At 34.2% G+C, this 22,708-nt stretch overlaps 1 protein-coding gene across 2 annotated transcripts; it reads right to left on the bottom strand.

Moving 5' to 3' along the window:
- Nucleotides 1–4,484: 4,484 nt before the first annotated feature.
- Pou1f1 (POU class 1 homeobox 1) lies at nucleotides 4,485–21,249 on the bottom strand. Of its 2 annotated transcripts, none has more exons than XM_042676975.1 (6): nucleotides 21,108–21,249; nucleotides 17,423–17,494; nucleotides 9,749–9,973; nucleotides 6,944–7,108; nucleotides 5,853–5,913; nucleotides 4,485–4,695 (listed from the first exon to the last, which is right to left on the bottom strand). In XM_042676975.1, exons 1-6 carry the CDS (start codon nucleotides 21,247–21,249, stop codon nucleotides 4,485–4,487), a joined length of 876 nt encoding a protein of 291 aa, XP_042532909.1. The 2 variants fall into 2 exon arrangements, with proteins under 2 accessions (XP_042532909.1, XP_042532908.1); XM_042676974.1 differs by having other exon boundaries at nucleotides 17,423–17,572.
- Nucleotides 21,250–22,708: the final 1,459 nt, after the last annotated feature.

The following is a 22,708-nucleotide window of genomic DNA, read 5'->3' on the forward strand; positions in this document are numbered from 1 at the left end:
CTATGTTATGTTATGAATAGGGAGAATAAAATAAAAGATACCAGAAAAGTTAGAAATAAACTTCAGAATTATGTTAGTTTAGAAAACTATGTTGCAACATATGAATCCTGACTCATCTCACCAAGAGAATTCTGGAGGATCACAAGTGTTCTGGTTAATTTGAACATTGGCATTTTTGTACTTACGTTGGAAAAATCATACATTTTAGGACTGAAATATGTGTGACACGGAAGGTTGGAGTGAGCCAAGGCATCTAGTTTAGAATTTGTGTTCAAAAACTAGTTACCGTTATTGATAGTCTTAAGTATACATTCCCTTTACAGGGATAAGTGAAAACACTTTAATACAGGATGTTGTTCCAGGACATGGTTTGATCTTGGATGCCTAGAAAAATGCCATCTTACCTTATTTATTTACATTTCTTACATTCTTACAGTCTTACCTTTATACATAAAGGGGCTTTGTTAAAAAACAAATACTCCCAAAGAAATATTTTGTTAAAAAATTCAATAAAATTTTATTATGGCTGTCCCCTTTCTTTTTTTTTTAATCTCTTTTATTCTGATTTTGCCTTCTAAAAATTGCAAGATTTATACCTGACTTTTTACTTCGTTTTTTGGTAAGGGCTTTGAATTCAGAGCCTGGTACTTTGCTAGGCAGGCAGTGTACCACATTAGCCCTTTCTGCTTTTAGTTATTTTTGGGATAACTAAATAGCATTTATTCCCAGGCCAGTCTAAACCATGGTTCTCTTACACCTCTGTAGCTGGAATGACAGGTATGAGTCGCCATGCTTTCACTATGGTGACCTTTAGCCATGAGACTCCCTAGTGGCTAACCATACCTCATTTTTGTAATTTTTAAAAGAATTCTTTTGTTATTATTCTAGAGGGGAAAACAGAGAACTGCTTTTATTTTAACAAGAAAAAGTATTGTTGTGAGTTAAAAATCAATAGAGGAGCCATGATTGTGAATTAATTTAGTCTAGTAACTAGTCACATTGAATTGTGATCTGATAATTCCTTTCCTGAGTTTCCAAAGATTAAACATTTTCAGGTTTTAGTTTTAATGGTTATTTCAGTGATGTGTGGATACTTTTGGATCCCAAAGAGAGTAGAGTCCTTTGATTTGGCTACATTCAAAAAATGCTTTGTCTGGCAGATTTATGATCATTGTAAGTTTATAATGCTACCCGGTCCATCACTAAAAGTAAGAGTTCCTTTGGGACTATAAATAAGACCTGATAGATCAGAGGGAGGAAGCTGGCACTATATGGGCATCATGTAATTTGACTTGCACAATAATATCTTCTTACTTGCATTGAGCATTCTAGGAATTTATGCCTTGCTATGGGCAAATGTATGTTCTCTACCAGTAACACATTTCTCTTGCCTGACCCCAAAGGGTCTACTTTAAATATGTTACTGTTATGTTAACATACTCTTATATTAAAACAAGATTTATGCCTGGATCAATGTTGGATTATAGTATCCTATAATCCTTGCTATTCAGGAGGCTAAAATCCTGAGTATTGCAAAGCCAGCCTGGGAAGAAAAGTTTGTGAGACTGTGTCTCCAAAATAACTGTACAAATCCAAGCTGAAAAAAGTATTCCCAATCTCAAAGACCTCTAATGGCTTTCTCCATTGATGCTCTTGGATTACTTTGCACAAAACTTTTCTCAGCTGAAGAAAGATAATTTCTCAATTTGTCTTGTAGAAATTGATTCTATAAGGAGACATAAAAATGATTTTTCTAACCTTAATTTTAAAATAAGTTGTTTTCTTTAAAAGGAACAAAAGACTACAATTGTGAAGTCTTGATTTGAATTACCCAACACATACCCTGAACTTGAACACACACCCATCCCCTAATATTGAAAATATTTCTTTGACTAAACACACCTGTTCATTAAAAGTGGAAAGGGAAATTATAGAAATGAGTTTGTCGGTAACTTCTCAGTGATCAATAATCTTTCCATTCTAATGGAGGACACTACAAATTTTGAAAGACCCCTTGAAGAGCTCATAGGACATAAAATGTACAAATCAGATAAAAGCAACCTTTGATGTTTATTCCACATGTACAATACACAGATGTTACAACAATAATTTACATTTGTCATTTCCTTAGCTACAAGACTCCTTAGCTTAGGATTCTAAATAACATAAACCCTTCTCTATTGTTTTAAAAGGTGAAGAGCTAATAAAATACTTTTTTAATATAGTTTGAAACTTTTCTTAAAACTTACTAATACAAATGAGCTAATAGCAAAAGCTAATGCATCTGTCACTAACTTAGGAACAATTAAATGCTCTTTCAGTATTAAGTACTCATTGAAGGTAAGTCCTTTTAAAGAGAAAAAATGGTTCCAAAGGCTGGTAATAAAAGTAACCTGTAGATGAAATTATGATTTTGATCTAAATATTTATATAGTTATCTAAGTATATGGATTTTTTTGCATGAGTCATGATAGCAGAAGAGCTCTGTGTGTGTGTGTGTGTGTGTGTGTGTGTGTGTGTTACTGCAGCTTGAATTTAGAGCCTGGTTGTTCTGAGTTGTTTTGCTCAAGTCTGGCACACTATCACCAAGCCATACTTCTTCTGGCTTTTTGGTAGTTAATTTGAGATAAGAGTCTTACAACTTTCCTGCCTTTGAACTGTGATCCACAGATCTCTCAGCCTCCTGAGAAGCTAGAATTACAGGCATTAGTCACTGGAGCCTGCCATTGATCTAAATTTTAATAGTATTGAATTATGCTCTTATGTAGAGGTTTTTGACCTACATTCATGCAATTTTGTATATTTATGTGTATACAACACATATGTGCAAGCACATAAATATATATATATATATATATATATATATTTATGTGTATATTGATCCTGCTTTTGGAAACTAAAGAATCCCTTAGTATGTTTTAATCGGATAAAGAAATACTGAGTTACATAAAAAGTATACTTAAACATGTATAGCAGAATAGTTTGGACTTTACTTCTAAATAAAAGTACTTCTAAGCCCGGGTACTGGTGTCTCACGCCGGCAATCCTAACTACTCAGGAGGCTGAGATCTGAGGATCATGGTTTGAAGCCAGCCTAGGCAGAAAGTCTGTAACATTTTTATCTCCACTAAACTACCCAAAATGCCAGACATGAAGCTGTGGCTCAAGTGGTAGAGCACTAGCCTTTATGCAAAAGAAGCTCTGGGACAGTGCCCAGGCCCTGAGTTAGAGCCCCAGGACTAGGGCTTTTTAACAAAGAAAAATACTCTTCTTAGATGCAAAATGTGCTTCAGTTTTTCTTCAGGCTATCTTTTTGATGACATCTATATTAGTAAAAGGTCAAAGTTGATGGTGATTATGTGTGCACATACATAGCTATCTAAATAGATTATGATATGCCATATGCTTAAGTGCTAAATAATATTAAAATAAAATTATGGGGAGTATATTTAATCGGCATTCTTAATAAAATTTCACTTGAGGTTTAAAATAAATTTAACTGCCATCAGACTTACATTCAAAAATGAAAAAAAATAAGTATTTGTTTTATCTCAGTTTGCTTCTACTTGAAAGTTTTAGAGCTCACTCTTCTAAATTAATTTTCTTCTTTTGGATATAATTCCCAGGATTGAAAGCTCAGTATATCTTACTTTATTATTAATAAATCAAATTCTGACCAATTACACTAAAAAGTTTTTTTACACTAATAAGGTTTTTACAGTCTTCTAAATAAAATTTCCAAAATAGATGCTGTTTTTAAATAAGACAGCACCCTTTATTGTTAGCAATATTCTTTTTCATTCAATTTACAAGGATTTCCATACCTACTATGACCAAATACATTTCTAGGCTCTAAAGAAATAACAGAAAACTAATCAGATCATTTCCTTGTTGTTGTATACACACTAAAGGACTGAAGGATTCGCAAGCCAGCCAGCCAGCCAGCCAGCCAGACAGACAGACAGACAGACAGATGATAGATAGATAGATAGATAGATAGATAAAATTAATCTATATTACTGGATTTTTTTTTCCCCGGTCCGAGGGCCTGAACACTGGGCATGGGTGCTGTCCCTCAGCTCTTCAGCTCAAAGCTAGCACTCTATCACTTGAGCCACTGAGCCACTTTTGGCTTTTTTTGCTTATGTGGTGATGAGGAATCAAACCCAGGGCCTCATGCATGCAAGGAAAGCACTCTACCACTGAGCCACCCTCCCAGCACTGTTACTGGATTTTTTTTTTTTTTTTTTGTCGGTCATGGGACTTGAACTCTGGGCCTGAGCGCTGTCCCTTAGCTCTTCAGCTCAAGGCTAGTGCTCTACCACTTGAGCTACAGTGCCACTTTGTTATTGGATTTTTTAAAAGGAAAAACAAACCAAACTGTAGAGAATATTGTTTTAAAATAATTTTAAAAGAAACCAGTAACATTTCTGCTTTTTGTTGCAAAAGAGGAAAGAAAGAAAAAGACAACTAGAAAAAAAATCTTATCTGCAGTCAAGATGTTCCTTTGATATGGAAAAGAGACCTTGGTTCAAACTTGTTTTCACTCGTTTCTCTCTCTGCCTTCGATTGCAAAACCAAACTCTTACTACTTCTTTCTCCAGATTCAGTTCTTCAGCCATCCGCATGATCTCTTGAGAAGAAGGTTTATTCTGTTCTCCAAAATGTCTCTCCAGGGCATCTTTAGCTGCAATACTGTGGGGGATGGGTGAAGATGGGGTGAAATTTTGATGTTGTTTGAAAAACAAAATGGTTTTATTTATTAAATATTGGCATGAAAACCAAACTTAAGAATTATGAAGAACACTTGCAAAAGACAAATACACAATTTGTTACACAGATCTTTGTTTACCTTATCCCAGGGACCAAGGTTTTCTATGTGTATTTCCCCTTGTGCCACAAGAGGGCACCAAGTTCTTAATAAAGGAAATGAATGCATTTCTAGGCCTTTCTAAACAGAGCCTACACCCACCAATTGGCTGGGACCTTCCAGTCCCCCAAATCCTTAGAGAGAATGTTTAAGGAACAGCTAACCAAAACAAAACTTACCTTGTAGCATTTCTCATGAGCACATACTAAAAATACACAAAGATCAGCAATGTGTTGAAATGTCAGAGTTTGGCTGGACTTTAAGAGACTGAATAGTTGAATCATTTTGTCATTTTTAGTTAAGTGTTATATTTCCTGAGGAAGATCTTAACATCAAAACAACATCAGGGATGGTAACTTTTAGCAGAGTGACCCATGTTTGTAATCCCAGGTTCTTTGGAGGCAGAGGAAGATCATGGTTTGAGGCCAGCTGGCCCACATCACCTATCACCAGAAAGTGAGTAAGACCCTGTCTCAAAGAACAAGGTGGATGTGGTGATGTAAGCCTGTAAAATTTCAGCTATTCAGAAGGCACAGGTTAGGAGAATGTTGGTGCAAGGATGCCAAGAAACATGAGACCCTATCTGTAAAATGACCAACGCAGAAGGGCTGAGGGATAAGTTGAGAGGTAGTGTATGCTTTTATCTAAAACTTCTGGAACCAGAATGCTTTTGAATCAAACAAGACATAAGTTTCAATGACTAGTTCCTTGTTTCTCACTATTGAGTTTTAGAATTATGCTTTTGTTTGTTTGTTTGTTTGAAAACAGGTTCTTGCTGGACTGTCAAAGTCATTATCCTCACACTTTCAACTTCCAAGTGCTGAGGTTACAGGTCTGCAACCACCACATCTTGCTTAAATTAAGATTCTTCAGTCCACTCTCTCACCTTACATGCATGGTATGTTATATTTATATGCAAATGCTGATTCTGTTTGTAAAATATTTCTTTCTCTAGCAAGTTGAAGGACACAGCACTAAATACCTTATTGTTGTTCTCCGTTTTCTTTTTCTTTCATTTGCTCCTACTTTTTCATTGTACAAAGCTGTAAATATGGAAGAGAATATATATTTTAGACTATCATCTTTTATTTCAAATTTCCTGTATTGAAAAAGGCAAAATAAATTATTACATATTTCTTAGTTTTTTCAGTCTAGAACATTTAATAATACTAACCATAAAACTAAACATTAACTTTCAAAGATAATTTTCCACTAAACCTCCTGATTACACTTTGGTTAGAATACTTGTGGTAAATGCTGTCAGACTATGCTCTTTACTTATCCAACCTAGACATCCTTGTGGATGGATACTTTTAGTCTATTAAATTTCTCATAGCAATTCCTTCTGTTATTTATGTATTTATTTAGAAGTCTGGTGTACAAATACAGTTTGTATTCTGATATTAGGTTGGAAAAGTGATTTAGGTACAATTAATAAAGAATAACAGAGGAAAAATAAATGTGGGTTCAGTGGTAGAATGCTTAACTTATGTGCCTGTGGTCCTGGGTTTAATACCCAACCTACACATGCGCGCGCGCAAACACACACACACACTCATACACAAACACACACACATACAAACACACACACACCACAAAACACTTTAATTATACAGCCAGGCATTAGGTAGCTCATGCCTGTATTTATATCTATTAAAGACGTTACTATCTAAGAATTGAGGTACAAAGCCAGCCCAAGTAAACAAATCCAAGAGACTCTTATCTTCAATTAACCAGCAAGATGGTTGGCATGGAAGTATAGTTTAATTGGCAGAGTGGCAGACTTGAGATAAAGCCAAGGAAGAGCAAAGCTCCAGAGTTCAAGCATATGCTGAAGCTGTATTATCTAGAAAACTTTTCCTACAGAGGTTAGTCTGTCCTCAGTAAACTTATTTGTACACCAGCTTTTCATTGGTTGTCTTTTCTTAGTTTAGAATGCTCAGACAATATATTTCTTTTTTTATCTCAGAGGTGAAAATAGGGTAAAACCTCAAACCTCTCGCTTTAGCTTGAATTCTATCAATCAAGTTAATTATTTGTAGGCTAGATCATGGCAGTGACTTGCTTTGTTACCTCCTACTTGTTCTGCTTCCTCCAGCCACTTGGATAATATTGCTTTTAGTTTGCAGGCATTTTTAAAGCTGAGCTGCAGGTTTTCAAATCGGCAGATGGTGGTTTGACTGAACTCAGAGCCATGCACTGCTGCCAATGCTTCGCCAACGTTGGTTTGGGTGTATCCTGTGAAGGGCCGAGAAGGGTCCTTGGCTCTGGCTTTTTACAAAGCAACAGGTTTTGATCCATTATCACAACAATCTATATATCATTCCCTGTCAGTGATTACTTTTTAGAAAGCTTTACTGTTAGTAGTTTGCAGTTGGTGATATTCAGAATAATATTGTGAAGTACATTGAAAACATTTCTTCTTATTAATAAATTACTTTTTTCTAGAAGTCAAAAGAATTCAGATGGGAAAATAATCATATACTCTCAAGTTGGATAGATGTGTTATATGAGAAATTTAAGGCTTTTATCATAATTATTAAATATCTGACAATATATGCTCCGAATATTTACTACTTCAAGCACAATGCACAAAATACATTGTGAGATATCAGAGATATTTATACTTCAACTGTAAGAGTGAATATTTCAACCCTATATTTGAAAGATATCAAGTAAAACTAGTAATCACACCTACATTCCCTAAAATCATGTTTTATATGTGAGCCTACGAGCACACATTTTATGCATACCTCCAAACAAATTTACTATATTATTAGGTAATGCTTTGATCTTTAGGCAAAATGTTATTGATTACCTCAAACCTTTCTAGAGAAGAAACAGAAATAAACTATCAACATATCATTTGAAACATTTACACCAATATAAATAGAAAACTCAATATGAATGTTATTATGATGACTGTTTTCTGTGCTTCTGACAAATAGAAACTACAAATCATTATAAGGCCTAGGGCTATATACCTGTATGAATAAATTGACTATATACGATACCCATCAATAAATACAATAAAATTACCTATAGTTCATTCCACAAATTCACAAGTTTGAATTATTATTTCAACCAATCCATTCTTTCAAATATATTATTTCGTGAATTTTAAAAACAGTTAATTGTTCTATTTATATTAAGAATATTTTCAATAGAAAATGAGAAATGAATGTGGAATAACAGCTGGCAGAAAAGGAGATACAAATAGTCTCTGATCATATAAAAGGGGCCTCCTCACTTAAAATAATTTAAAACAAAAATGTAATACAATTTTAAATAAAACTATATGGCTGTCTCTTGATTTCTCTGACTTAAAAGATCCAAAAGATAAATAACAGTCACTTCTCAAAATGCTAGAGACAGATCATTAGGAGTCAAGAAGAAATCAATAACATAAAGCCATATTGTAGCTGGACTCTGGTGGCTCACGCCTGTAATCCTAGCTACTCAGGAGGCTGGGATCTGAGAATCACAGTTCAAAGCCAGCCTGGGCAGGAAAGTCCATGAGACTCTTATCTCCAATAAACCACCCGAAAACCAGAAGTGGCACTAGCCTTGAACTGAAGAGCTCAGGGACAGCGCCCAGGCCCCAGAGTTCAAGCCCCAACACTATAAAAACAAAACAAAATATAAACCATATTTTGAGAGGAGCAATAGAGACAATGTAGTGGAGTAAAAGCTGGGATGGTTTTGGCAGAGACTAATTTAACAGCAATGCAATCTTAGATTAACAATTTTTCTTCTAACATTTTTCTTGTACATGTTCATTTAAGTACAGAATAATAATTCTAAGGTTAATCATTATGGAATTTTTATCACTAAAAGAGTAGAAACCACACCAGAAAACAGGTTAAATAAGTTATATTCATAAAGTGGAAGTTAAAAGATCCATTTAAGGAAAAGGGAATGTGGCCTAGTGGTAGAGTGCTTGCCGAGCATGCATAAAGCCCTGGGTTTGATTCCTCAGTACCACACAAACAGAAAAAAGAAAAAGGAAGGAAGGAAGGGAAGAAGGAAGAAAGGAAGGAAGGAAGGAAGGAAGGAAGGAAGGAAGGAAGGAAGGAAGGAAGGAAGGAAGGAAGGAAGGAAGGAAAAAAAGAAAGGAAATAAAGAAAGAAAAAAACGAAAAAGAAAAAAAAAAGCTCTAAACCAAGCACCACTGTCTTCTGTCTGCAATCAGAGCTACTAAGGAGATTAAGATATGAGGATTATGGTTTGAATCCAGTACAGGCAGGAAAACCTGTGAGACTTTTTCCTCCAATTAAACACTAAGAAAAAAAGAAAAAAATAGGAAGTGGAGCTATGGTAGAGGTCTAGCCTTGAACACAAAAGTTCCAGGACAATGCCCAGGCCCTGAATTGAAGCCCCTCAACCAGCACAAAATAAAAAGAAAAGGAGCTCTAGGTAATCTGAAAAGTCTCCACATATGTATCTGTAGAAACGAATTCTGCATTTGCTTATATTTGCATAAAATATCTGGAAAAATGCAAGGAACTGAACAGTATTCTTAATCACGAAAGATAAGCAGATGAGATACCATTTATATCCTTCCATATTTTTGAATACTATGAATGGACTATCTACTCAAAAGTTCAGATAAATACAAAAGGACACTCCTGAAGTAATCTTAAGGTAGATGTATTTTTCAAGTATCAGTGATTTAAAAAGTCTAGGTTTTAGCCTATTAAGAATTTACAAAGAAAACAGGATTGTGCAGGTTTTTTTCATTTGACCGATTTAAAGCCACAGTAGAAAGGCAGAATGAGCAGAGACTTGGACTTCAGAACAATATAAAGGATTTCACAGTTGATAGAATAAGGACGGGAAAGCTAAGGAGTTGACCCATTGCTCTAAACAAATGCATACCTAACTTAATTCTTCTCACTTTAAATTCATTGGCAAACTTTTCAAGTTCTCGAATTTCTGGAGAATCCATGTCTATTGGCTCTTCAACCAGTTTACTTTTCCGCCTGAGTTCCTGCTTGAATTCCGTGCTTGTGGGGTCCTCTGACAGGAGAGGCTGGTGCAGGGGTGGAAAGCCATGACTCAGGGTATGGTCAGGAAACTTGTAAAGACAGGGAGCTAAACTGCCTGTAAGTAAACAGAAAGAGGAAAAGGGCTAGTTGTTAATATCCTTGATTTCTGTGATAGGGACGCTTTGCTTGTTAGAGAGAGGTCATTCATTCTCTTTAGCCAGATTCAGTTCTGGAAGAGACAAAGTAGATTAGTAGGAATGGGATAATTTATTTTCCACCATCCCCAGATGATCAATGCGGGGGGGGGGGGGGAATTGAGAGATTACAAATAATTAAAATAGAAATATTTTACCAATCAGGAATGCAATATACTCATCATTTCTCTTAAAAACCACACATGCCAGTAATCACATCTATAATTTTTAACATAGGAGGCTGAGATCTGAGGATCAAGCTGAAGCCAAACTACATGGACATAGATTCTTATTTCCAATTAACCAGCAAAAAACAGAAGTAGAAATGTGATTCAAGTGGTAAAAAGCAAGCTGTCAAGAAGTAAGTGGAAAAGGTAGATAATCAGTATTAGATATAGATATAGATAGATATCTCTCTCTCTATATATAGATATGTAGATATAGATCTACATGTCTATATATACATAGAGAGAATCTAGATCAATTCTACCAGAATATATATTGATCTTTCTTTTTGTAGTTTACTGAACAGATGATCTATAATGCTTGCTAAAATAAAGACACTGTTTTAACTATACCATGACTGAAAATTTTCTTGCAGTTGGGAAACTGATATTACAATATTAAGAAGACCAATTGTTCTATCAGTAGTTTACTTTTAATTGAAGAATAAGCATACATTTAAATTTGACAAAGCAAATAAAAAGACTAATATGTGAACATAGTTAAATGTCATTAGACTAAGAAAAAGTAACTTTAAAAGTTTTATTCAAATATCAACAGATAGACTTTTTTGAAGAGTATACAATATAATAGTATATTCTATAATTATTTAAGGTAAAGGAAAGTTAATGCCATGAAAACAAATCAGCCATAAATGATGAGACATTGACCAGTAAAAATTATGCCACAGAAAAGTAAAAATATTCTGAAATGTTTAGGGAAATGCATCTGGATTTTATTCTGCATTAATTAAAAGAATCCATCTCAGCTCAGAATCATCGGTGAGAAGATAGTCTATAAGACAATTCAAAATATTTTATTTCATATTTCAATTTATATTAAGCAATACATGTAAACAAAATATTTTGATATAGAAATAATGAAGTCTCTGGGCACCGGTGGCTCACGTCTGTAATCCTACCTACTCAGGAGGCTGAGATCTGAGGATCATGGTTCAAAGCCAGCCCAAGCAGGAAAGTCTGTTATCACCAATAAACTACTAGAAAACCAGAAGTGGTGCTGTGGCTCAAGCGGTAGATTGCTCGCCTTGAGCTGAAGAGTGCAGGGACAGTGCCCAAGTCCAGAGTTCAGGCCCCGCAACCAACAACAAAAAAAAGAGTGAAAATCAATACTTATATAGAAACTATAATTTTTATTAAAAACAATACACCAAGTTCACGCTACCTATAAATATATAAATAAGAACATATAATCAGAAACTAATACAAGTAGTAATATGTCACATATAAATCATTACTATATCAATATGTAATGACTAAAAAGTTATAAATCAGCAAGTGATTATTTTATATTATTCCTATGAAAAGATATAATCATGAAGTACACCTTGTCTAAGTGAATGTATTATTTTTCTAAAGAAAATTAAGCATCAAATGGGAGATAAAACAAAATAACAGAAATGTGACTGCTTCATAGATGGAAAAAGACTTGAAAAAACTACTTTTTTCCTTGGGAAAAAAAAAGTGCATGCTACTTTTCCAAATCAAACTATCCAATTAGTTGTCACATATATTTTAATAAGATAAGCATTTGATAAGATGTAAATCTGTTGACCATGTGATCATTACTTTCAATTTCTCACTCATCCTCATGTACTATTTAAACAACTCCTTTACTCAATACATTTATCATGTTCCTTTTCCAATATAAACAAATGAATTAAGGAATATATGCATATACATACATAGACGTACATACATAATATGTGTATATACTTTGTTTTCTTCACAATTTACAGTGTAGGAGATTAAATAGCTTCTCACCATGAAGTAATAACTAGAATGGATTTTAACCTTTGGAATAAACTACATCAAAACAATTTCCTAGACTATTCTCCAGAAAATCTATACTTAGAATGGTCTTCCTTTGTCCCTGCATTTAAACACATTTGGCTATATTAAGCAAATGTTTTCAGACAAAAATACAAGAAGCGTATCATGCCTTTTTCCAGAAAAAAAAATATTTGTAAAGGTAATTGTCAGCCCACTGGGGAAAGTATGCATCTAGAAAACAAGTTTGAACAGAGTATTTGAAAAGTATATAAGAAACATAGTGCTCCAAGTTGTGACCTCTTGAACAAGAACGAGAAAGTGATGTTTGATGTGAGTTCATTTGCTATTATGCCAAACATCCACCAATCTCGGCAGGATCACAATTTTCCTAGAACTAAGCTTATAGAAGTCCCTTACACCAGACAAAATGCTGTTTCTAGCATCTGCATTTGTAACCCGGGGAGTATGGAGAGTGATTTCTATGACAAATATGGCAAAATACCTTTGCAAATCTCATTTTTAAACCTGGATTAATACCCATGGAAGATGTATGAAGTTGTGAGTTACAAGCAACTAAGCTCTCACTAGCGTTTCCCAAAATATGGCAAAGCAGTGTTTTCTTTAAGGACTTGAGGAATACATATTTGCGTTGCTTGAAAGTGTGCCAACACCCTCTAGAGTCCTAAATATATTTTTACATTGCAGATTAATCTGCCATAGACTTAAAGAATGGCTCCATATGTATTTCAATATGGCAAATGTGAGAAGACAAAGTAAATCATATGTGTGTATACTCATATATACTTATAGATAGGTAGACAGACAGACAGACAGACAGACAGACAGACAGACAGACAGACAGACAGATAGATAGATAGATAGATGGATTACTTTGACATATTAGGGATTGAATTCAAAGTCTCATGCTTGCTAGACAAGTACCTCTACCACTTAAACCATGACCAAGTCGCGTTGTTTTTAGTTTGCCTTCAGATAGGGTCTTGAGTTTTGTCCTGACACCTTGGGCCACAATCCTATTTCTGCTCCTTAATAGCTGGGATTACAGACATGTAGACATGTCCCACCCCTCTACAGGATAATCTTTTTTATTTTTATTTTTGTCAGTCATGGGGCTTGAACTCAGGACCTAGGCACTGTCCCTGAGCTCTTTTGATCAAGGCTAGTGCTTTACCACTTTGAGCCACAGCAGCACCACTTCCAGAGAGGCTAATTGAAAGTAAGAGTCACACAGGTACTTTTCTTCCTGAGCTGGCTTTGAACCATGATCCTCAGCTCTCAGCCTACTGAGTGGCTAGGTGAGCCACCAGCATCTGGCAAAATAGTCTTTTAAAGCAGGCATCAGGGTCAGAATTAGAGCTTTCCTAGCAAGAGGCTGACACAATATATCATTGTATGGAGCTGGTTGAGAATATTTCAGGATAAGAACTTGATACTGTACAAGAAATTGTGGGACACTAGTATTTATTACAGATTTACATAGGCATGTGTATTTGCATATTTCAATTAGTCCTACTTTATTCCCCACAGATGATCATTTAAAGTAAATTTCAAGTTTCGTCTTTTCACTTTGTTTTTTTTTTCCTGGCCCATGTCTTAACATACATCCTTGGGGGTGTGCTCTGTGACAAAGACAAAGTGAAAAAATTTGCCACAGAAACTTGAAAAGTTTATAATATTTACTGCTTGCCTCTTTAGAGGCAAAGGCTGGCATTGCAGAAAAGTACTTCCTGCCACTACTTACTCAAAGTCCTTTTCTTCCAAATGAAGGTAAGTAAGAAAGTCAGGACAAAAGAAATGAAGAGCAAAAAGTTAAAGCATGAAGAAATGGACTTCCAAATAATTCTTCCTCCTGTCTGCTTCTCATCCAAAAGAATTAACTTCCATCCTCTTGGTTAATTCCCATTAATTCCATCTTTCATCTTACAATGCCATTGTAATACTAAAGACTCTGACTCTACTTCTGCATTTGGCCATTCTGAATCCATGCCAAATTTGACATGGAGGCCAACATGCTTCCTGTGAGGCCAACATGCTTATAAGCCCCTGCAAAGTGAAGAAACAGTGCAAACCCACTCAGCCTGTCACCAAAATGTCATCTTGCTTTTGACATGGGAAATCTCACTTAGCCCCAACTCAGAATGGTGAGGATTTTTGTTGATAGTTTCTTTTGTCTTGCACACATGTAACAGAATTTGAAGAACACTCATAATTCCGTTTCCTGCTGTTTGTCCTGTAGTTCTACATTATGTAAATTCTCAAGAGTGGAGGGACAGAAGAAGGAATCTAGTCACAAGTCTCTCCAAAGTGAAGGTCTAAAGAGAAATCAGGTTGACTTGGCGCAGATTGCCTGTAACTTAAATCTGGTAGAATTGTAGCAGCCACCAAAACTTAAGATGGGAGACTGAAACACAGAGGTGCTAAGCAACTTGAACAAGGTTAGTGATTAGTTCATAGCAGGACTAATTCATTACTCCCAATCAGTCATTCTCTTATTCTGCTGGTACCTAGTTCATAAGGCATAGTAAATTCATTTGATGATTAAAATTCCCCCAACCAACATGACAAAATAGGATCTCCCACACTTCTTTTCCTGTGAGTTAATTTAATGAAAGGTTCAAATGAAAGCATGAGAATGTGGGTAATAAAATACCTATATTAAAATAGTAATTTCACAGGCTTTGAAATATTGTTCTGTAGCTTTGCTTTTGTATAAAGTACGTGACACTAAACCTGTCTTCACTGCTGATAAAATGCTTCTGTGGATTGTATGGAAGTGGCTGATTTGATTAAAGTCTTGAGACTTCTCTGAAAAATTCAAATGGCATAACCAGGTTCCCATTGTGCATTTATTCCTTTTCACTCTCAGTTCCAAATTCCTCTATTTTATAACTCAATTTGTATAGTCTCTCTGGGGATGAAGGGAAGAAAATTCAGATTCTCTAAGATTTAATCTGCTGTAAAGTAAATGCTAATGCTGGATATATCTAAAATATAGACATTCTGACAAATGATAAACCATATCACATTTTAATGATATCTCTCTTAGAAATATTCAAATAAAACCTCTATGCTTGCACAGTTTTTCTTCCAGTGACAAAACATATTTAATTTTATGACTACAAGAATACCTGCAAATTTTGATTAAATATCTTGATCATGATACCACTAAACTAGCCTTTGAAGTCTGTCCAAAGACTTTATCACAAGCCTGTTTCCCCTCATCCCCCGTACTCCAAAACTTTTAAACTTAGGATCTTATGTTCTTGCTCAGCTTTTCCACTCATGACTGGAACTCTGCCTCTTGAACCATTTCTCTACCTCTAGATTTTTTCTGGTTAATTGGAAATAAGAACCTGGAGGATTTGTCTGCCAGGGCTAACTTCAAACCCTCATCCTCATATATCAACTTCCTGAGGAGCTAGGATTATAGGTGTCTAGCCTTTTTTATTTTATTTTATTTTTTAATGAGAAAGGGTTTATTGAATGTCTGCTTTCAAAACCTTATACCAGGAAAGCCTGAGCTGCCTGTTGACTCTCAGTGTAAGCATGGCTTGTTGGTTCTAGTCCTGGGGCAAGATGGATGGTTGAATCTTGAGGCTAGATGCTTGCTCATTAAGGCAGTAGGCCTCTGATTGAGTAAGAAAGGAAGTAGTAGCAAACACCACCTGAATATAACAGGGCAAGAGATTATTTGTTGCCTATCTGTGACTGGTTTTATCTTTACATTGCCTCAGTCAGTAGTAAGGACGTCTTCCATGGTGGGTTAGAGAGAAGCTAAAGGTATTCTTGGGTTTCTTGGAGTTACCATGAGTGAAGATTGTTTTTTGTTTTGTTTTTTATTTCCATGAAAGAGAACCAACTGGCCATGTACTTGTCATTTCTTAACTACAAAGTCAACATGCTGTAAAAGTTAAGGAAATCATCTCCAGTAGCTAAATCAATATATTTTACTATCTTATAATGAATGTAATTCTTCACTGAGGTGGACTGTTATCAAGTAGATAGATAATAAGTGAGGATCAAGATAAAAATATCTTTGTTTTTCTTTATTTCTTAATAGTTAAAAGTAAAAATAGTGATTAACATACACATAGCCAATAGGAATATCAGTCTCCATTTTCCTATAAAAGTGAGGATGCTAGTTTATTCAAAATGTTGCTTGGAAAAATATAGAAGTGATTATTTTCCTAAAGCTTTCTATGGTAATGTTTTAATGACCCAAACTAAGCAATTTTTTTAAAAAGCAAGGCTAGTGAATTAAATGATTTATTCCATGTTATCTTAAAATTATAGGCAGATTGCTGTTCTTGGTTTCATTTCTTATCTACATACCACTGTAATATGAATTAGAAAAGATTTTGCTAATATAATTCCTTTATCAGCAAGTTTTCATTATCCACATGTACACACATTTGCATACAGTCTTAGTTTAATATTTCTAATGACAAATCTCTTTCTGCTATAGTAATTGATAAGATCAAAGTATTTCTTTAAAAACAAATTAAGAAGTAAGAGGTTCCTGTAAAACTAATTGTATACTTTATTAAACCATTAAAATCTTTTATGTGGCCAAGCCCTCAAATGAAGTAATGCATTTTTCTCACTGTGGTATTGCAGGTCAGAATTTCCATTCCTTAAATATTCTACCATCAATACATTCAAATCACTATCAGAAAATTGGTAGTTATACTTGAAATAATCATGCTTTACAATCCATAAAAGTATATAATTTCATTTATTTAAATCTTAGTCTAGACTCAGAAGTAATTAAAAGGGTCTGCCAATTCTTAGCTATCTAAAAGTCCCTGAAAACCACTGAGCTTTTAGTCAGTGTCTTAAATTTGTCTTCATGGACCAAGAATCCTAAAGAGGCACTGTGAGAAAGGAATGCCTTTTACATCTCTGACATCTAATATGGTAGCCACTGGACACATGGGAATGTTGAGCAGTTAGTATATAGCAAAAACTTATTTCATTTTAGCTACTTAACTTTAAATATCTATATAATTCTAGTAGCTAGTCCATCATTATTCAAGTCCACTATACCATCTAGTGACCTCCAGTAGCTTAAAGTAAGAAATTCATATAAAAGTAATATTAGATAAGCGCCATTGTAAAGAAACACACATTTCAAGAATGTGTAAACTAGGGCAATAAGGTACAAGCTCTCTGGTATCTGAGGGCATCACACATCAGAGAATATCACATTAAGTGGTACCTGTTACCTAGGCTATAGTTTCCAAGAATGAAAGATCAGAATTTCATGTTATCCTGGTCATCACTCTAGCAAACCTAGGAAAAATCCATATTGTGTGTATAGATGATGTTTCTTACCTGCCATCACACCGTAAGTTGATGGTTGGTTTCCATAATGACAGGAAGGAACAGAATAATGAAGTCCCGTCGCTGCATTTCCCATCATTGTCACCGAGAAATACGAGTACAGATATTTAGGAGTTTGGATCAAAGACAAAATAGATGGGACTGGTAAGAAAATGTATGAGGATTCAAGACACATTCAACTCATTTTAAAAGTACACATTCATGCATTTGTTAACATTAGATTCCAATTCTTTTTTTTCTCATTTGGAGAAGATTTCTAATGTATAGATAAATCTTGGGAGGGACCAAAGTTTGTCTCAACAAAATCACAAGTCCAAAAAATAGACTGTCACCTTTATTAACTATATTGTGGCTTGTGGTAGGGTGTACCCTTCCTGAAAAAGGTGAATAGTTAGTTTTAATCTTGGCTCTTTGAGAGAAGCAAAATTCTTATAGATTCCATCTGCTAGAGATATTGCAAGAAATTGACTATACAGTAAAACTCTCATTGTGCAACATCATTTTATATAAAGTTTCCTCTGGAAAATTGTATACCAAAATGGACTTGTGAATAGAGTACTTTTGCTTATTTCCCCCACAAATTCTCTTCACTGAAAAGAAAATGAGAGAGCCCCTATTCTCTTGTTATTTGCACTCATAACAATCCCACTGTATTCAGAGCATTGGAAAAAAAAAAAAAACAACCTTGGGTCTCTGACCAATAGGTTTATGTTGACTTTGAAACCATGAGGTTTGCAGGATTCTTTGCATGCACAGGATTGATTCAAAAATTCTAATAATAAAGGGATTTCTTTTTTTATTTGAAAATGTTACAAAAAAAACAAAACCAGAGGGGTCTGACATAAGTCAGACAAAGAGTACATTTCCTTTCGGATCGTGTCACCCAGTTCCTCAATCTCTGAGTATTTTCCTCCCATTCCAACCACAAGTTATACAGTTCACTTTCAACATAGTGTCCATTGAGTACCCTTGCTGCATTTATTTACCCGTTCCCGTCCGTTTCTGTGTTTTTTAATTATCTTTAAGTAGTTGTACAAGGAGGTTTTAATTCAACATGTCAGTTTATGAGTATAGTGCAACTTGATCAGTGTCATCCCTTCCATCATTCTCCTCCTGATTTATCCCAAACCCATCCCTCCTCTTAGTTTACATGGTCCCATTTTTACATATGTACATTGAGTATTGTAACTATTCATCCACCTTCCTCTCTCCATTTGTCTGCTTTAATCCCTACCACCATCAAACCAAATTATATATTTGATATATATCAAATATAAATAAACAATACGAATATATCAGTTTCTAGGTATTCATTTTTTTTAAACTCTCAGTTAATTGTTTAAAGGAGTTGGATCATTTTTTTTTGTGGGGGGGCTGTCCGGTCGTGGGGCCTGAACTCTAGGCCTGGGCGCTGCCCCTCAGCTCTTCAGCTCAAGGCTAGCACTCAACTACTTGAGCCACAGCGCAACTTCCTGCTTTTTTTTTTCTGCTTATGTGGTGCTGAGGAAGCGAACCCAGGGCCTCAAACATGCAAGGCGAGCGCTCTACCACTGAGCCACCTTCCCAGCCCAATTGGATCATTTTTTAAAGTTCATCATTTATTGAAAGACCATATGCATAGAAATGTGTTGTATAGATATAAACTCATAGTTAGATGCTTCATGGAATTTTTATGGGTTCACATGCAAATTGCCACACTAGTCACAAAGACTACTGACAATAAACTTCCTGTCATTATTTTCTCACATATATTATTTTTTAAACTTTCTCTAAAGCTGAATGTTTTGGTGGATTTTCATGAACATCATACCTTCTTGGATAGATTTGACATATAGTATTAAATTGGGATTCTTGAAAATATTGAAATTTAATCTCATAAATAAAGACAGGAAGCAAAGCAAAACATTGTCGGTATATAAAGCACTCTCTAATTTTAAAATATCTGCATAAATTCCTACTTTATAACCAATAGTTGAGAAAGATCTAGTCATTTTTCAATATAATGATTATCCATAAAAATCTTACAATGCACTAAAAAACTTAACCTTAAAAAAGTGAACCTGCAGCACATTTTAGTGTGCTTAAATGTTTTTGTTAAAACCAGTATTTCTAGTTCCTTACTTAAAGGTTAGGTGTATGTAATTATAAGTGAATAGAAAATTATAAATCAATTTTTAGGTGTTATGAGAACTTTTACTTGATATAAATTTTCTAACTTCCAAGGTTTAAATTATTTTTGTTTCTTCAATTTTAGGAGGTTAATAAATGATAGGCTAATTTAATCAATGCATTGTTATTTTTTAAATAAATAATCTGAATTTTGAGATCAGAATCATATCACTTTGCTAGATCATAACCTTAATTTATATTTTGAGGGTTTTTTTGCTGGGTACATGTTTTCATATGTATAGATTAAAGAAATAACATGTAATTTTCCTCATCTGTAACATAGAAAATAATCTATCACTTAAACGTATGCTTAGGTTATAATTTTATATTCAACTTTTATTTATTTGAGCTGAAATACTTTATATTTTTAAAAGATGTTCTAATATCACCCAAAATTATCTTTCTAAATTGCTTATTATTACTACATAATAACAAATTTCTTTATTGAATTACCTTACTAAATCCTAAATATCTAATCTCTAGATTCTTTAAAATTTAATGGAAAATTTTTATCGACCTCGTGTATATGTTTGACATGTGTTCTAGCACTTGAGCCACACCTCCCAGCCTTTCAAACTTGTATATATGTTTGGAAACTTCTTCATTATAAGGAAAAATAAAGCTTAAATTTATAAACTATAATATAAATGTGTCAACTCAAATTTTGATTTCTGAATGTATTGCCTTTTTTAATTTCTAACTTTGAGGTATATTAAATTCTTTAATGGAAAATAAATAATATATTGTTACCCAATGGAAGGGACTTAGTAAATTCAAGACTTTGTTTTTTGAAAGTCAATTGTGAAACACTTTGCTTTTGCACAAAAAGCAAATGCAGTAGAAAAAAGATTTAGTTGTTTTGGGACCATATATTTTAATTAACAAATTTAATTTTTATTTAATAATGTTAGGTTTGAAACAAACATAAAATGTATTTAGAGCTTAGTTGCTACTGAACTCAGACTTCCAGAAAACTTATCTCAGTTTGTTTTATTTCTTATAGCTTTTCTAAGTTTAATATTATGCTAAAATATAACTTTATTATTTTTTATTATGAAATTGAGAATTATTTAGTTGTATTTATTATAATACATATGGCTGTTTTTAGATAAATCTAATCTATAAACCAAACAAATCTTTAATATTGAGAAGTAGCACTTTTAAAACATTATTTTAGAATATTTATTTTATTGTGCCCCTTTTCCATAAGTATTTTTATTAGTTTACAAATTAAAATTATCCAGCCTTACTATTTACTATGTATAAAATAGCTCTTCTTTATTATAATAAAGCTAATAATAATATAAATGACTCCCCAAGGTAATATTTCTTTAAAGATGTCTTAGGTAACTCAGCTTTTTAAATATCCTTAATATGTAACTAAAATAAATTAAGCTGAAGGGGAAAAATATAAAACATGCAAAGCACTTATTCTCTAACAAGATTCAAAACATCCATCCTGAAATCTCTAGGCCAGCAATAGTGAAGCTCCCATGAGAATCAGTACCTGTGGACATCACGTTGGTGGCATGGTTGGAGACTGGTAGACATTCGGCAGCACTGTGATGCATTATCAGAGGCAAGGTTGCAGAAGTGTCAGAATTCAGAGGTATAAAACTGTCAGCTGAAGTAAAAGATTGGCAACTCATTCCCACAAGAAAGTAGAAAAATTAGGAGAACGTCAGTCCCCCAAACAGTTTTATTATATTACTGTCTCAAAGGGCTGATTCAATTCTCCTACCTGCATATATACATCAGAAGGCTCTGAGGCTCCAGGAGGGCACCTGCTAGTATTTATACTGCCAGAAAATCCCTTTATACATGTTAATAGTGTTTTCCCAGGAGTATTGCTTTATCAATCTGAACTGCCTTCCTTACTTACCTGAACATACCCATACCCCAAAAGGAAGCTGGTTCTGGAATATAGATAGATTTGAGGGGAAAGGAGAAACTTGAAACTTTATTCATCTCTGGTAAACAAAACTTTTAGAAAGGCATCAAGAACTTTAACAAGTGTCTCAAAGAAATAATTGATTTAAAAACTTATTTTTATTTTGGTTGCTAAACTAATAATAAAGTTATAAATATGAGATGCTTGTCTTTTCTTCTTAGTAAATCTTCAAGATAACAAAAAATCAGAGAAACTACACAATGGGAACAACATACTTTTAGGAAAATATTTTATTTAGCATTGAAAAAGAGTGAAATTAGATATGTAAATGAATGTTGTTAATTACTACTTTGAGCTCAGCAGAACAATTTTATGTGACAACAAATCTAATTTTAACATATTATAAATGGAAATGGAGGAATATTTAATACGAGATAACATAAAAAGATGAACATAAGTGATAGCATCTTTCCTTTGATTTCAATTTACTCATCAAAAACTAACCATTAGGAAGTGCTTAATAGATTCTGGTAATAGAACTCTCTACACTTATGTCATGTATATCTTGAAAAACCTCTGTAAGTATTGTACCATACCACTGTCATTAATCGAGACTGTGCCAGAGACTAGACTCGACTAATTCAAGAAAGCCTGGGATAATTATGGTAGTAATGGATACAACCTTGTCAAATTGAATTTATTGACATTACATGGGAACAAAATGTACGTACACTACTGTTAATTCAAACATAGACATCAGCATTAAGAAGGAATCATTCACACTAACTCAGTTTCAGTTTTTAATCCATGGTCATCTGGACCCATTGCTTTGGGCCTAAAGTGAGGCAGAGCATTATGGCAGGTAGAATGGATGGAGGAGGCTGTTTATTTCCAGGCAGCCAGGTCTACAGACCAGGAGGGTCAAAAACAAAGTATCTTGCAGATGCATGCAGTGAGTTTCCTCCGACTAAGCTGTATATATAGTACCTCCACCTGAATATTAAAGCCACACAAAGTGAGCCTGTGGAGGACTTCTTACATTCAAACAGTAACAACGAGTGAATGCAGTATTACTCATAGAGAATAAACACATAGAAGCAAACTGATATACATCAGACATTACCAAAGTTTGAGAGGGTAATGCTTTATTATGTTCTGAAAAAAATTTTAAATTAGGAAATGTGTCAAGATAACTTTGACCTGATTGCTTTGTGTTG

The sequence above is a fragment of the Dipodomys spectabilis genome, unplaced genomic scaffold (genome assembly GCF_019054845.1).
Source record: "Dipodomys spectabilis isolate Male_0828 unplaced genomic scaffold, ASM1905484v1 ptg000032l, whole genome shotgun sequence".
In the NCBI taxonomy this organism is placed as follows: Eukaryota; Metazoa; Chordata; class Mammalia; order Rodentia; family Heteromyidae; genus Dipodomys; species Dipodomys spectabilis.